Source organism: Glycine max, chromosome 6, assembly GCF_000004515.6.
Source record: "Glycine max cultivar Williams 82 chromosome 6, Glycine_max_v4.0, whole genome shotgun sequence".
Lineage (NCBI taxonomy): Eukaryota > Viridiplantae > Streptophyta > Magnoliopsida > Fabales > Fabaceae > Glycine > Glycine max.
In genome coordinates this window covers 13057815-13074982 of record NC_038242.2, presented here as the reverse complement: position 1 = coordinate 13074982, position 17168 = coordinate 13057815, and the positions used below count along the sequence as shown (strand labels likewise).

General features: G+C 33.0%; 2 protein-coding genes across 2 annotated transcripts; one reads left to right on the top strand and one right to left on the bottom strand.

Moving 5' to 3' along the window:
• Window positions 1–1150: 1150 nt before the first annotated feature.
• LOC100779607 (protein PSK SIMULATOR 1) lies at window positions 1151–10128 on the bottom strand. Its single transcript, XM_006581738.4, has 12 exons — window positions 9673–10128; window positions 8380–8717; window positions 8153–8245; window positions 7958–8048; window positions 6818–6899; window positions 5640–5737; window positions 5028–5097; window positions 4593–4696; window positions 3825–3938; window positions 2484–2560; window positions 2297–2341; window positions 1151–2190 (listed from the first exon to the last, which is right to left on the bottom strand). The coding sequence occupies exons 1-12, from the start codon at window positions 9973–9975 to the stop codon at window positions 1719–1721; spliced, it is 1887 nt and encodes a 628-aa protein (XP_006581801.1). The 5' UTR covers window positions 9976–10128; the 3' UTR covers window positions 1151–1718.
• A 2483-nt stretch (window positions 10129–12611) lies between these two features.
• LOC100783541 (probable magnesium transporter NIPA6) lies at window positions 12612–16340 on the top strand. The gene is made up of 9 exons (XM_003526843.5): window positions 12612–12920; window positions 12990–13046; window positions 13454–13544; window positions 13626–13786; window positions 13890–14017; window positions 14132–14269; window positions 14772–14864; window positions 14973–15090; window positions 15756–16340. The coding sequence occupies exons 1-9, from the start codon at window positions 12800–12802 to the stop codon at window positions 15884–15886; spliced, it is 1038 nt and encodes a 345-aa protein (XP_003526891.1). The 5' UTR covers window positions 12612–12799; the 3' UTR covers window positions 15887–16340.
• The last annotated feature ends 828 nt before the right edge of the window (window positions 16341–17168 follow it).

Below are 17168 nucleotides of genomic sequence, written 5' to 3'. Positions count from 1 at the left end.
CTCTACCTAAATTACTCTTATATAATTTTGATCAAATCAGTAATAAGATCATTTTCTTCTCATAAAAAAATCGCATGATATCATAGCTTCAACTCTAATCCAATGTTAGCCACCATGTTTTTCACAAATTTTAGAGGTGTCAAAGCCACATCATCATCATATGGTTGATGCTCTATCATTGGGTTCCAATTTACATCTTACCGTTGAAAGTTGAATGAATAACACAAAATTGTAATAAAATGAAAGAACATTAATGAATAATATCAAAAGTCACAAATAGAATTACACAACATGAAAATTATAGAATTATTGAATTACATAAAATTACACAACATAAAAAAATTAAAATTTTCTAAAATAACTAGCTCAGATTCACTCAAGTTATACATACTCAAATCTAATATCCAAATTGATATTATCATATTTATAATTTTAAAATTCAAATCAAACTAAGGATCTCAAGCAACTCATTTTTTTCTTCAGGTTGATTAGATCATAAGATCGATCAGACTTGTGTTCACCCCTAATTTAATAGTTTTGATTAAAAAGAGGTTTTAGAATAAAATAAACAAGTGTTATGTTAATCTATTATTTTACAAGCCAAAAAGATAGAACAAATTTATCCTATTACTTTATATTAGTAAAAAACATAGATGCAGTGTGAGGAATTGTTAGTGTTATTCTCTAAGAATTGGAGAATCACTTCAATAGTCTGCCTAATAAATGTATGCATTAAATTTTAAGTTTTCAAGTTCAAACATCAATTATTTTTTTTGAAAAGTACAAACATAAATTCTTTCTGATTAAAAAGTAGTAGCATAAATATCTACATTTAAATTGTCCTTTATATTATCCTACTCAATTATTCAGTTATCTTAAGAAAATAATGGGAGATAAAAGGTAGAATAAGTCATTTTTTCCCCTTTATTCTATAAGCTGCACAATTGTTCTACTAACTTTCTTTTAATACTACCCACCACCACCAATGGCAGTCACCATTGCCACTATTCATGTTGCTGCACCGACTACCACTACTACTATCACACTTGACATCCAACTCTGATCGTGTTCATCTCTACTACAAAACAAGCCCTACAATTATCACAATATTAAGAACTATGTTTCTGAAAGAATAACAATCACTTGACAGTTGACACCCCCTTGAGTGCATACACCTCAAGTGGGAAAGGAAATTTTTTTATAGATGTCATATACAATGCGATTAAAAAAAAAGCATAAAGTAGATGTAAAAATTGAGACGTGGAAAAATCATAGTTAATAAAAAATTCTAGATTCAGCAGTGAACATGGGTAGCCAAACCCACAAAAATAAAAGCTGTGCAAAATGGTGATGGTGGGCACTATATCCTCATTACCTCAATATATATATATACACTCGAGAATGGACCGGTCCACTCCGCTCCAATACTAAAGAGGGCTTTGCAGTCACATTGAAACAAGCATAAATGCCTATCGTCTCAACAATTACCTTGGTGCCATATAAAGATATCTACATCACCTGGAAGTGGAACTACACCGAAACAAAGCACCCTAATGAAGCCAATGAGAATCCAAAGTACCAAAGGTGCGGCAAAAATATGGCATTCAACGCTTGCAGCAAGAACGTTGCATATGCACAGAAAGGAAACCCACTACCATGTCTACATGTATTATTTCTCCTTTCCATTCATTTCAAAGGCGATCGGGCAAACTTTCAAATTATCTGACCACATCCAGTCTGTCAATCACGTTCAATGCTCTTTCTTTGTCAATATCAAAATCAATGACTGGAAGCTTAGAGAAAATCCTATTAAAAGATATCTCCTTGCTTCTACTTGATGAATGACTTCTACTCTTGGCCAATCTGCAGTTCTCCCTGAATCTGATATTCAAACTGTCAAAATCCAAGCTTTTACTGATCCGTCTAATTGGTATTTTCTTATTTAAATCCAGCAGCATGTTTTGCTCGTCAATTGTTAACAATGATATTTGCTCATTTGTATTTTGCAAAGCAGTGCCAACAGGAGACTTGATGGCAGGCCTTACTTTGCCAGCATCACTGACAGCCTTACTTCTGATAGCCAAGCGATGAAGCCATAAGAGAAGTTCAAGAATATAATATTCCACTTTGTCTTTGTCTGCATGGTGGAATGTCTCAATCTGCATTACACCGGTCTTCCTTACCTCAGAGCTTCAAGAACCAAGCAAGTATTTAAAATTGGAAAGGATTAAAAACACATTAAAAGCATAGAAAATACAAAAGGGACAAATGTATAAATTCTAATTCAAAAACTTACCCTGTGTTTGCCCACTCCCCTACCCAACCAAAGCCATGATGTGCTCTGAACCAATTTTAAAACCAAAAGAAAAAGGCCAAAAAAGACTAGAGTTAGCTTATATGTAAGGTATAAATAAACTGACGATAAAAGAAAGCTTTTCACAAGGGTAATAAGGATATAGTTGACAAAAGGCCAGATATCTCACTTGGATGTGTTAGTGGCCATGGGGGACAACCAATGTAATGTTTTCTCCATCTCATCTGTGATATCTGCTATAGTTAGCTGCAAGACTCAGACAGCAAGCATGAGGAAAGAGCAAAAAAAAAAAGTAAAAAAAGTGAGATTTTATTCTTTGGTTGAAAGTGGAGAGCTGAAAGCAGAAGAAAAATTATTCTAAAAAAGTTGTTGAGCATTTTCCTCAGCATTCTATATATTTCTTAGTGTAGAGAATCAGGAAATATAGTACACATTTATTGTAAATTGATTGGTTGTGATTTGATTTGGAGGAAACATATCTCATTTAGAGGAAACTAAATCACCCCTAATTATATGTAATTAATAAATCCAGCCTATATAAACCGGTAATGTAGAGTCTCTTTAACATACGGTTTCAGCCTATTATGCCTCTATTTCATGTTTAACACTTAGAATTTGGGCTTAAGACCTAATTCAACCCCACAAAACCATCTTGTAAGGTGGGGATTGTCCAAGCTTTATAAGTATCGCTCAGACCTTATCTCTAGCCGATGTTGGATCTCAACTCCCTAAGAGCCAACATCTTGGTGGCTCCACACCTATAGCAGTTCACTCAACCTTTCTGGTCATCCCCTCCATAGGAAGCCTTTTCCGAGACACCATGGCTCAGGGATGACTACAACTAAGGCGGCTTTTGAACACACCCCTGCACAACCAGGGCTAGAGTGTGGCAAATTGGCAATGCAAGTGGCCCAACAATGGATTTAGTTAAGCTCTGATATCATCTAAAAATTTGAGCTTAAGGCCTAACTCACCCCATAAAGCTGGCTTGTAAGGTAAGAATTGTCCAAGCTTTATGAGTACTACTCAGACCTTATCTGTAGTCGATGTGGGATCTCAACTCCCTAAGAGCCAATGTCTCGATGGATCCACACTTGAACGCTTCACTCAGCCTTTTTGGTTAGCCCCTTTGTAGGTAGCCCTTTCCTAGACACTAAGGCTTAGGGGTGACCACAACTAATTTGTACAGTGAATTAACAATCTAGGAGAGTATGAAGGCATGTCTTATGGGTAAAGGAAGCATCGGTTAATAAAATTCAGGGCAATAAATGAGGATTGAGTATGATGGGTGACTAGTGACTACTTGATGTCAATGAGGAGGTTTATAGAGGAGTTATTGATTAAAAATGATATAGTTCGTATATTCTTCCCTTTCTTGCTGGCTTGAGCAAAATGTGCTTCAAATTCAACCTAAAGCTTTTCTATCTCTATTCTAAACTTTCTACTTATTTCTTTCTGTGCTTTTCTCAACAAAGTGGTAATAATAGAAAGTATCAGCAGGTAATCATACCTCTTCTACAACACGAAGGGATGGTAATTTGGAGCGCAGAGCTAATTTTATATTAGGAGGCAAGCTTTGATATAATGCATCCTTTGTATTTGCAGGTATAGAGGATCTAGCCACCTGAAAGTGTCAACAACAGACTCAGTACAATGTTATTCAATGCATTTACTTAGTACAGCATAAAAAAAAATAGAGTTCATCCACTTCCAATGCCAGGTCACACAGATGGTATAACAACCTGAAAGGCAATTAGTATTAGAAACTTAAGTACATGGAATTTTCTACCAGAAATGTATTTGCACCGTCTGATGTCAATGGCAGCTAAATATATAGAGTTAAATGCTTAGCTTTACTACTGATTCATGGTTCAGTTTCCCTGATAATATTAATGATTAAAAAAATAAATTACGACCTAATTAATACAAACATCCAATTACATCAAATCTGAAATTAATAGAAGGGAAGTTACAGAGAAGTACAATGAAGAAATTCTAGTAAATATCTTTTGTATATCTATGATATCATTATATTTGCCTAAATATCTCATTATTTTCCTATTTCCTTTTTATGTTATTTCCCTATTTCCCTTAATAGTGTTATTTAAAGACAATCTCCCTTAATAGGGTTAATCATTCCTAGTCAATAAAAGGGAGATTAGTGCTTGTATTTAAAACAAGCAACTTTAGAAACTCAATTAATTCTCACATGGTTCAAGGTAAGGCACAAAAAAAAAACAGATATGGAATGAAGTAAATACAATGAAGATTAACTCACAAGAGTATCAATTTGAAGCACTATATTTGCATAATGCAAAGCAAGGCCTGCAGGGCCCAATCTTTGGCGATTGCTCATGTGTCCAATGAATGGTTTGTGGTCATCTGCAGGTGCCCATGGATAAACAACATTACAGGTACGCAGAATATAGATTTCATTGATAAGATCATGAAAATATAAACATAATCCCACCCCTCCCACTCCCATAAGAAATAAAAGAAACATGCACACCCTTTTTTCCTCTCTAATTAAAATTAGAATTACTACAAAATAAGGCTAACATAGCTGAGATTCGCAGTGGCTATCACTTGTGTTAACTAAGCCTCATAAGAACTGATATTTAATACTTAATAGTTAACACGTTAAGTGGCACTAGAACAGCATTTCAAATCAAGTGAAGCAAACATAATCTAATGGCCTTTAGTGGGTACAAACCTGCATTGCCAAAGGCATTGCTTATCTCCAAATGCAAAAAATGGACAATGTCTACAAGCTTCTCCATAACCTGTAATCCATAAGATTATGAATTAAATTCAACTTTTCTCAGCTCTCCATTAATGTTAAATAAAACTGATTTCTCTACGTTAGATTGTTAGGAAAGAGGATCGAGGTCAGCCACAACCAAGACCTCTATTAGTATATAGGAGGAGGGAAAGAGTCTAAAAACAGAATACTGTTAATTCTGTTAGACCTTTCAGTTAGAACTGTTAGACAACTAATTCTGTTAGAGGGAGTTGGGCTGGGAAGTATAAAGGGATCCTAGCTAGGACAAGGAGGGGCATCGAGTTGTATCCATAGTAGAACAGGGATATTCCCTTGTGTGAAAGGAGGATTGCTCCTTTGTGTTTTCCCTATCCTTTCAATAAAACAGATTCATCTTTTCTGTTTTAAATACTCTATTTCCTTTTTCTTTCTTCCTAAACTGAAGATTCCTATCATAGATTGGATACAATGACAGTATAAATGAGGATAAAAATCATAAAACAAACAATGAGGAGCATACTGAGAGACAAGAAAAACGTATTGTGCAGTGAAGCAAGATGTTACCTCCTCCAAACTTCTAGACCAGAGTGATTTTTTCTTTAACTGTCTAATTTGCTTCTTTTGACTTTTAATTTCTGCCCTCAAGAATGCAAGGCCATCACCTATTTGATGAAGAGATGCTGAAGGTCAAAAGTATATCTATAATCTATAAGAGACTACATAAACAAATACTGCTCGATATGCTGCAAGGTCAAACTTCTGAATCAAAGTGACTTTTTTCCCTTAAAAAATGTGTAATGTATATAGTAAACAATCATTTAGGCCTTCTGAATTACATCATCAACATGATATGTAGTTCTGGCTCTAAAAAAATCAAAACTAATATTAGCGAAAACCAAAGTAGGTGTTTTGGCAACAGTTATCTGACTATAAAGTGTTAACCCCTCTGATCTTGAATATAAGTGCAAAAAAAAAATCCCTTGTGCTGGTCTCAAATGTAAGCAAATCTCAAATAACTTTCGCTTATTTAATGAGACTATACCCAAAATACCTCATTTAATTGAGGTTTTATTTTCAATGACTTTCCTTTATTTTTTTATATCAAGTTCCAAGGAAGGGTGGTTTAGGGAGGAAAATTAGTTGTAACATGAGATTGGTACAATTAAATGATGCTAAATAACTTTCTTAATTAGCATGAGTTTTTTTTTGTTTACACCAAGACTGGAGGGAGTACAATTTAACAAGGATGATTTTTAATGAGACCCAATGGCAGATGGAGAATGCATTCAGACCAGAATAAAAACTAGCGTACCCCATTGCCCAGAGGCTCTTCGCTATGCGAAGGTATGGGGGAGGGATATTGTACGCAGCCTTACCCTTGCATATGCAAAGAGGCTGTTTCCGGATTCGAACCCATGACCAACAGGTCACCAAGGCACAACTTTACCGCTGCACCAGTAGCAAAACAAAAAAAAAGGATACAACTAAAGCAGAATATAGATAGCTAGTATTCTAGATCCTATCTTCATTTCAGAGTATAGATATTATTTTAAACATCCCAAGACCAAGTACATTCACCACCATATAAATGATTGTTCTATATGAAAATAATAATAATCATACCAAAATTAATCTTCGCTTTAAATTAAAACTCTTTAAGAACCTCAGATTTAAGATTAATAGCCAGTTACAAACAAAATATGCATAGTAGTCATGACTCGTGGCTAATATTCCACAATTACCTCTTTGATCCTCCTCCTCCTCACCCTTGCGCTGAATATCTTGTTCAAATCTATCCAAAGCATGTAATTCATGGTACAATTCCTGCAGTCACAGAAAATTGATTGTCCAATTTTTTCAGAAATAAACCCCCACATAAAAAAAATTACTACATTGAATAAAAAAGCAAATGCATGGAGCACTTGGTTGCAACAAAGGAAAGATAATAAAAAATCTTGGAGATAAAATAACAGCAAAATGGGGACAAATGAGCAGATGCAACAAAAGCTGCAATAAATAAGACACCTTATACATCAGGTAATTTAATAACACTACAATTTATATATAAATATAAGTATATTCAATTACTTATAATAGTCTATTCCCTCAAATGAGTAAAGATTAAATCTAACCAGAAAGAAGACATACCTAACCATCATATTGGTTTCAGTTCAAAAACATGTCTTTGTGATATTATGGTAGATATTCAATGCCAAATTTACATGATTGATTGATCGGAAGTTATATTCCAGGGTGATAATATTAATCAGAATCAGAATGAATGATTTAATGTACCTACAGGTATATACAGAGCTAAAGTAGATGAACTCAGAAATTCTCCATTATATCTTTTAGCATAAATCATGATACATATAAAAGAGTAGGAGATAGAAAAAGTTATGGAAAAAAAGAAAACTCTATACAATTGATATTGATATTGATATGTTACAGAACATATGGTAAAGTAGATCATAATCCTTAAAAAAAATCCCCCTATAATACATTTCTGGGAAAATTACAAAACAAAATCAATGGAAAAGTATTCCTAATTCAGGGACAATCACTCTCTCAAGTCTCAACTGATTAACAATATGGAAATATGTTACAATATAAGGTAAAGTATATCAAAATCCTTAAAAAAAAACTACCTATAATACATTTCTGGGAAAATCACAAAACAGAATTAAGAATATTGAAAGAGTGGTTTAATGAGTAGTTATTTATAAACTTAATTAACCCTTGAGTTAATTAATCTTAAACTATAAATACTTTTACCAAGAATTTCTTCTTTTTAATTTCCTTATATTGTCAGCTTCAAAAGTTAGTACCAGTCCTCGAGAAACACTAAGCCTTTTCTTTAGTGACAGAAGAAATACACTCACAGCTGTAAACTGAACTAAAGTCATCAATTGTTGCATTATTGATTCTGCCTCGTCTCTTGACAATCTTTGACCATTTAATTCTTTGCTAACCCTACAATTTACAATGCAAGTACAGATCAGAATAAATATAAGTTAAATCTTTTTTTGAAGATGAATGAAAGGTTAGTTGAATTGAGTGAGTACAATTTATATTACTTCTCAAAGTAACGGTCTAGGTTGTGCCACTGAGGATTCTTTGAACGATTTCCAAAACGAATCACCTCATCAGAAAAAACATTCAACTCCTGCCTGACAACGTAATCCAAAATCATATACAGTTGAAATTTTAATATTAGAGTCATGATAATGCAAAAAAATAAAATAGTTAGCTTATTCATAGTAAAGAAGCCATGCTTAGTAATTTGATTTAATCCAATATTTACCTCTTGTCTGCTGCAACAATTCTAAGAAGTTCATCCATATCCTTTGATACTAAATCTTGCACGGCATGTGAAAGAAGCACCTCTTCTTTTAAATGCCTAATGCTTTTTGCGGAAAGAGATTGCAGAAGATTAAAACCTTTGACAATTGTGTTTGCAACCTCAAATGCTAAGATAGAAATTTCATTCCCCTTTATTGCAGCTCCAGAAACAAACCCACTGCTTGCATTTAAATTTGTCATGCTGCTCCCAAGGGTGTCCAAAACCTCTACTGCTTTCTCTAATCCAATAGCAATTCCAGTAGTACCAGCTTTGCCCAAGCGAAAACTCACCTCGGAGACCTGAATCGAAAAGAGCTCAGCAGATATTTTCATTTTTCTCCAGCATTATTCTATTTTTTACACAGAAGCAAATGAATGGTTTCATACATGCCCCCTCGGCCAAAAGCTCTTTGGCCTTAATGCATGGCACAAGTCCGTCTACCCTATGCTACAATTCATTTCAATCAAATAGAATGGACCTAACCACTTGATCATGGAAGCTTTGATACCACGTCAAGGACCAACTCCCTTAAAAGCTTAAACTATTAGTTAGAATCTTGGTATCCTATGACTAGTCTTATATTCCCTCCATTCCTATATATAAGACCCAATTACCTAATTCATCAAGATTAAGGAAAGTGGTTAATTTAGTTGAAAGCAATAAATTTGTCTTAAATTTATAAATTTTTCCAAAACTATCCTTATCATTAATATTTCTCTCTCTTCTAATGGTTTGGCAATACATTCTCTTTGTTCTTTTAATGAGGGACATTTCTAGTCTAAAAATAGTTAATGCAAGAAACATTATGGATTGAGTCTTTTAAAAAAGAAGGAGCATCATTTCAAATTGGATCTTATAGATAGGGACGAAGGGAGTATCTGAAATAATGCCTATTAGCATCCAAAGCCCTTGGATAATTTTCTTTCCTAGCACAAAGCCACAAACAACCTAATCTCAAGCCTCAAGTACATAAATACAACCATAACAAGATAAAGAACATAATTCTAAAACTCCTAATCACAAAACAAACAAACCCTAAATCCTAATTGCAAGCCTTATTCCAAGTAATCTTTAGTTCAAACAAGTAGCAGCTCGTGAATTTCTAGCCTTGCCTCTGTGAACTAAACAACAGCCCTACGTGCGAGGAAGAATCGCAGACAAAAGAATCAACAACAGTTAAAATATACTTATACATCATCATCTTCCAGTTCAGTATATATATTTTTATTTATTTTTAACAGAGAAAGGTTTAACCTTTGACTTAGGCTTGTTCGGCAAGGAGTCCTCGGGGAAGCGCGGGATTCCGTCGTAGAACTCTTCCGCCGCAGTGGTAGAAGCCTTCCCGTTGGTTCTAGAAGGTTCTGGAAGATTCCTCTCCATCCTCTGAGGCGCGGCGGTGAAAATAATGGCGTCGTGGTTGCTGCCAGGCTTATTCTGAGCAGCAGAATCTGCGTTGACAAAAACTCGGTCATCCTCGGCGGAGCGCGAGCAGAGACCTCCAATCACTTGCGACAGCCACACCAAGAACTCAATCTTGGAATTCGAAGCCCCTGCCATGTAGTAGTATTATTCGATACAAGTGAGGGAAAATATAAAAATTAAAGGAAAAGAAAACGGCATAGGGAGGTAAATAAGAGGAATTCCAAAAGGGGGGAAGAAGACGGCATACGAGACTCGGTGACTTGTCACGTGTCGGGTTCGGACAAAAGTCCACCCTCTCATTGGGTGCCAACTAGGTGAGATAAAAATAATAACATAATAATCAACAAAATTGAAAATTAAACACTTGATTTTAGGGTGGGATAAGTCCAATCAAGATTTACTGAACTAATTAGACCAATTTTATTATTGAATTAGTCACATAATTGATCTAAGATAACTCAATCAAATTCAACTGTTAAGTCATCATATTTTGATTAAATTGATTCATTTCAGTTGATTAAAAAAATAAACATTTCTATGACGACATTTTCTTGTTTTGTTATGATCACTTATTATTTTAAATTTTAAAATATATATATATATATATATATATATATATATATTCTTATTCAAATAATATTAATTATTTTGAATTTTTCTTACTTATATATAATAAATATATATAATTTTAAATTTTTAATATATACTAAATCAAATTCACCACCAGACTGAATTTTACAACTATAGCTGTGAGTGATGACTAGGTCTGAGGCGAGTGAGAAAGAGTGAAGGTACGGGATTGACTCAAACCATGTGTCATGTTTGGGAATGGGCCAGGGCTAGGCCTTTAAGAGTTTTCCAGCGGCTACTCGTACTTGCAATCTGCAATGCCATTACGCGGACATAAATCCCTATTTTCGGTTCCTAGGTCGGGTTTTTGTTAGAAAATTGAAATTTCATCTTTTTCGCTCTAGTTTAGCTGCTCATGGTAAAATAAAATAATGGTTTATAAAAATGTTTTAATAGTGATTTCTTCTTGTTAGATGAGATAGTTAGGCATTTTCATGAGTCGTGTCGTGGTGTCTCGTTCATCCATTTAGTCAAAAGTTTATTTTGATAGGTTGAAACTTTAAAAATATAGTTTATTTAATTTATCAAAAAATTGTTGACATATATTTCAGTACTTTGATCTCATGGTGTGTGTTTGGTTTAGTCTTGCCAAATCCTTGAAGGATTGTTAAATCAAAAGTTATATATATTACAAAACATGTATGAAAATGTATATCGGTTAAATCAAACATGTCTTTGATCAAAGTCTTGGGATTCAATCCTTCACTTAGAGTATAATTTTTTTTTACTCCAAAATGAACTCACAAAGTGGAAAGAGATTAATTTGAGAGAATAATGCTCACACAACCAATCATATGGTTAATTTAGTTTATACCGATGAATTTGTCTTAAATTTTTAATTTTTTTTCAAAATTATTATTTTCATTAATATTTATTTTTCTTGTAATAGTTTATAATACATTACTTTTTATTCTTTTAACCAGGATAATTTATAATCTATAAATAATTAAAACAACAAATATAATAAATTGAGTTTTATAAAAAAATACTATTTTAAATTTAAATCTTATAAATAGAAATATAAATAATATTAATTTGACTTTTTTAATTTTATTTTATTTAATTAAAGCATTATTTTGTGATGTGACACTGTATGAACATTATCTTCATTATAATTATCTTTAAAAACATAATTAAGTAATTTTTTATTGATTAGTTGAACGTGTGAAATTTACACTGATTGCCTAATTAACTCACATTTAAATTCTTGCATTCAAAACCTAATTCATGTAAGTGAAGTGAATTTGACACATAAAATATGTATATTTAATTATTTATTCTTAAGTCGGGTGAATTGACGTAATAAATCTCACCATCCATATAATATCTATATATTCTTATTACTAAATCATTATAACTTTGTCATGTTTTAAAAAAAAGCTAAATCATTATTTTTGTTCTTTATCTTATTTATTTTTTTTAAAATGATTATTTGTCTTTTTAAAAAATTACTATGGTCATTTAGTTTATTTAAAAAGTTTAAAATAATTTTTATCATTTAAAAAGTTTACTTTAGTATATTATTTCATTTAAAAGGTTTAAAATAGTTCTTTAAATATTTAAATATATTTAACGTTGTCCTTCAACAATACTAAGATAAATAAATATTTAAATAATAAAATAATCAAAGTAAAATTAAAAAATAATATTTTGAACAAAATAAATAAAATAAATAATTAAAATGAAAATTTTAAAAAATAAATAAATAATTAAATTAAACTTCTCATTTCTATATATAAAATACAATTATCTAATTCATTATCAAGATTAAGAAAAATGATTAATTTAATTGATAATAATAACTTTTTCTTAAATTTATAATTTTTTAAAAATTATTTTTATTATTAATAGTTTTTCTCTTCTAATGATTTGTCAATATATTTTTTTAATAAAAAATATTTTTAATCTAAAAATAATGAATATAAAAGATATATTATAAATTGAGTGTTATAAAAATAAACGAAAAGTATTTTATTTTAAAGTTAATCTTATATATGTTAAAAGAGAGCATAATAACAGACCAAAATGATGATTTAGAAGTTTTTTTTTTCATGTCAGCGTAAAAAGAAAAAGGAAAGCAAAAATTCTAAACGAGGATTCACATGTTCACACTATCTTTCTCTCTATGTCACTCTCCCTCCAACTCCAAATGCGACCAAAACCAAAACCACCCGTCAATTCCAACTCATTGACCAAACCAAACAGTAAAATAACTAATAAGTAACAACACAAAGCGCCCCGCCAGAAAAACAAAACTTGACTTTGGAGTTCATTCATTCATGCAATCCAAATTCTAATCTAGGGTTCCAAATCACTCTCCGTTGCGACCATGTACTCCACCAATTTGATCGGTTTCATTCTGGCCGTCGTCTCCAGCGCCTTCATCGGCTCCAGCTTCATCATCAAGAAAAAAGGCCTCCAACGTGCCAGTCTCAACGGCTCACGTGCCAGTTACCTCTCTCTTCTCCCTCACTCTCACGTGCCGTTTTCCTCCTCTTCCTAACAATTCTTCGTTTCAGGTGGCGGAGGCTACGGTTACTTGCTGCAACCTCTTTGGTGGCTCGGAATGGTTACCAGTTAGTACAGTACCTAACTACTTTTATTCACACTTAATTGCCTTTTTAGTCCTTAATTCTCGTAATTGTGCGATTTTACTTTCTCGGGTTCAATTATGCAATTGAGTTCCTCAATTTTTTTATTTTTTTTTTACCATTTACAGTCCATTCATCGTGTTGCTTCATTCAATATCTAACGAAATTAGCTAACTTAAGAGACCGATTGTAAACAAGAGAAAACTCGAGTGACTCGAAGACAGTAGTTTCAGGTGTTTACAATAACTCACGAGTTAGACTCCCTCACACTTGATTTACGCTATTAGAATACCGGGACCAAAATCATGATGAACTAAAAATATAATTAAGTATTTTCTTATTTATTTCACTTTCTTATTGCTTCTGAGTTGGAGCCTCTTTTTTTGTTACAGTGATTGTCGGAGAGATAGCGAATTTCGTGGCGTACGTTTATGCCCCCGCGGTGCTTGTCACGCCGCTTGGTGCTTTGAGTATTATTGTTAGGTAATTGCCAATTTTTTATTCTTTTTTTTTAATATTATTTTTCTACTAAATTAACTGTTTTGTGAATCTGGAAATGGCTAGTGCTGTGTTGGCGCATTTCATGTTGAACGAGAAGCTGCAGAAAATGGGCATGCTGGGGTGTCTTCTGTGCATTGTGGGGTCCACTGTGATTGTGCTCCATGCACCTCAAGAGAAGCCTCTTAGTTCTGTAGAAGAAATTTGGCAGTTAGCACTTCAACCGGGTATGCTGTTGCTTGAGGTTTTATTGTTTGTATCTGCAATCAAAATGCGAATTTTGTTTTGTTATGCACGCCTGATGTTTCTGCTTCCTGTTTTGGCATCCAGCATTCTTGTTGTACACTGCCTCGACCATCGCTGTAGCTTTCTTTTTGATATTGTATTGTGCTCCTCGCTTTGGCCAGACTAATATTTTAGTTTATATTGGAATATGCTCCATAATTGGATCCTTGACTGTAAGTGGCTCCTCTTTCTACCCAATTCATCTTTGGAGTACTTATAGTTGACTAAACTCAATACCAGAGGTCATCTTTTGTTTTGCACTTCTGATAGAATATCTTGTTTCCCAGGTCATGAGCATAAAAGCCATTGGCATTGCTATAAGACTTACAATTGAGGGTGCCGATCAGTTTGTTCAGTTTCAGACATGGATTTTTACGATGGTTGCTATTTCCTGCATCATTACGCAGTTAAATTATCTTAATATGGTCTGTATCACTCTTAACTTTTATGTGAGCATAATGTTTTGTATTTGAAAAAAAAGAAATTAGAGCCTGGGCTTATCTTTTCTTTAGAAGAAATGATATACATATTCTGTGTTGGCTTTCTACTCTGTATGTCATCCTGCTTGTTTTTCGTGTGAGGAAGCATTTTAGTTTGCAGAAGAAGGGGATCATACTTTTGAAGGCTTTGGGCCCTGCTTGTTATCAACATGTCTGTTTTGATGTTTTCACCTAAAGTAATTGCATATCATTATATCAATCAATAAAACATTTTGTAGGCTATGAGCTGATCTAGAAGTTCAAGATGAGCATCTACTTCAAATAACATTCATGTAATGCATGATCTGGGCCACCAGAACTGATAATCTTAAAGTCCTGACTCCTATTTACATGATTGTTGCTTCCTTGCCTTTCAGTTGTCATCATTTGCTTGTTAGTTGATCTTCAAACTGGGCTTCTGTGCTGACCAACTCTTGCATGACTGCAGGCATTGGATACTTTTAACACAGCAGTTGTTTCTCCGATCTACTATGCCTTGTTCACATCTTTTACAATATTAGCTAGTGCAATCATGTTTAAGGTTGGTATTTTACTGAAACAAAATGAAAAATGCATCTAAAGAGACATCTTAACGATCAAGTGCTCAACTATCTGTTGTAATCCTGCCTCCTCTGCTTTTATTATTTAGGACTATTCTGGTCAAAGTATAAGCAGTATTGCATCAGAGTTATGTGGTTTCATTACTGTTTTATCTGGTACAACTGTATTACACAGTACAAGAGAGCCAGATCCTCCAGTCAATACAGGTATTGAATCATCCTCTTTGTTGAGGAGCCCTTTGTTGATGTAAGGTCCTCATTATATGTGCCTTTGTATTGAGCTCCAATCAAAGACTTTATCAGTATTGGGTAGCTTTACCTGTAATTAGTTTGTTTACACCAAAGGTCCTCATATTTTCTTGTCGACTTCTTGTTCAATCTAACATGCATGAGTAGCCATGGCCACAGAATAGATTTCTTTTTTCATATAAGCTATTAGAGTAACAAGCACGGTTGTCAAAATTGAGGTCTTATTTTGGATTGGCAAGAGAGGTGAAACACATACATTGTGAGACTGTAACAAGGATTGTAAGATCTTACCTAAAATACAAAATTGTGTGTGTAACGAAAACAATTAAACTTAAATACAGACTTTTTTTATAAAAAAAAAATGCCTGCAAAAAACACCTGGAGATTCAAGGAAAGTTAAAGTAGAAAATGTTTGGGTTGAGGGCAGATAGAAAACATTGACAGACTAAGCTTTCGTAACATAATTTGGATATGTTTTGACAGTGAGATTGGAATTTATTTGCTATTTTCTAGCTATGTTAAGTTGAGAAGCTAATGCTCTTTTCAGCACTGCATATTTTATTATTTTCCCCCTCCCTTCAGAACAGATTGGGAAATACTGCCTAATTATTCTACACGTGCAGATTTGTATAGTCCCTTGTCTCCAAAAGTATCGTGGTATATCCAAGGCAATGGCGAACCTTGGAAACAGAAAGAAGAAGATGGGCCACCCTTTAATTTAATTACAGTTATCCGGCAAGACCATTTCAAGTGATACAGAATTCTACTGGTGGAGAAAGAAGTTAGATCTGTCCGTTGCTTGATGTAGCAGGGTTATGTACATTAAGCAACAAAATGTGGCAGTTATACGGTTTGGCTCTGACCCCATCTATTTGATTTAGCTAGATTTAAAAGACTATATCATCACATTGTGCAGACAGAGACGAGATATTGCTTTATTTTTTGGGGGGTTTTGTTCATTGGTATCATTTGAAATGAAAGCTTGATTGCTATCATCTAAAATGCCAGGGGTGATGTATCTTCGAGTTTGCATCATCATCATCTAGTTTTGCATTATTTTCCCCCTCTTGTATTCCTTTCCCCAATTGTATTTTTTGTGGTCTATCCCCCCTTCCCCCTTCCTTTGATTTATCTCTGAACATTGAGAAATCTAATCTATGTATATTGATCGATGTAACTTTAGTTTAATAGAAGGATGTGGATATGTATATGTATGGATATCTATAATATTCTACTTCTACAACTGGATTCATCTTTGCTTGGAGACCATTAAGGTTCTGAAGCACAACAAAACTACTCTGGCTTAAATTGATTGGCGCTACATTATATCAATAATTATTAATAAAAATAATTACTCTTATTTGATGTATATATTTTTTTAATCATTTTAGCCTCTAACTAATTCTAAACACCATTTTTTAGTCAAACAAATAATAGAAAAAATAATTCCTCGAATACAGTTATTAGAAAAAATAACTTCTCCACTGTGAAGTTATTTACATTTTTTAATCATTTTTAATTTAAAACTAAAAAAAAGTAAAAAAAAAAAATGTAGTTGAGGCATGTAGTTCCTGTTTCCAACTAGCTATAATAAAAGCTTTTTAGTTGGATAGTTTAACTGCAGTTTTAAGTTACTGTGTATAGATTTAATTGAAATTAAAAATACTAATAGTGTAAAGATTCTTTTCCTTGTTATCCGATCACAGATTGCTATAATACTATGTATGGTAAATTGCTTAGTTTTATAATAATCATTCTAAAGGTCATTTTTGAAATTATTTTTGATTGATTAACAAAGTAAATTTATATTGACAATATATGAAAATTAAATTTTATACTTAATTGAGTTGTAATAATAAAAGAAAATTAAATATAATTTTTTTTACTCGTATTCAGTTACATGTTATTGATTTATGCCTGATCAATCGAGTTCATTTGAAATCTTATGTGAAATATAACAGGCATCTTCGTTTTATCGCATGCTAAGGTGGGAAACTTTCATGGGACATTTCCAGAAACAGGCATAGATTTGGTAA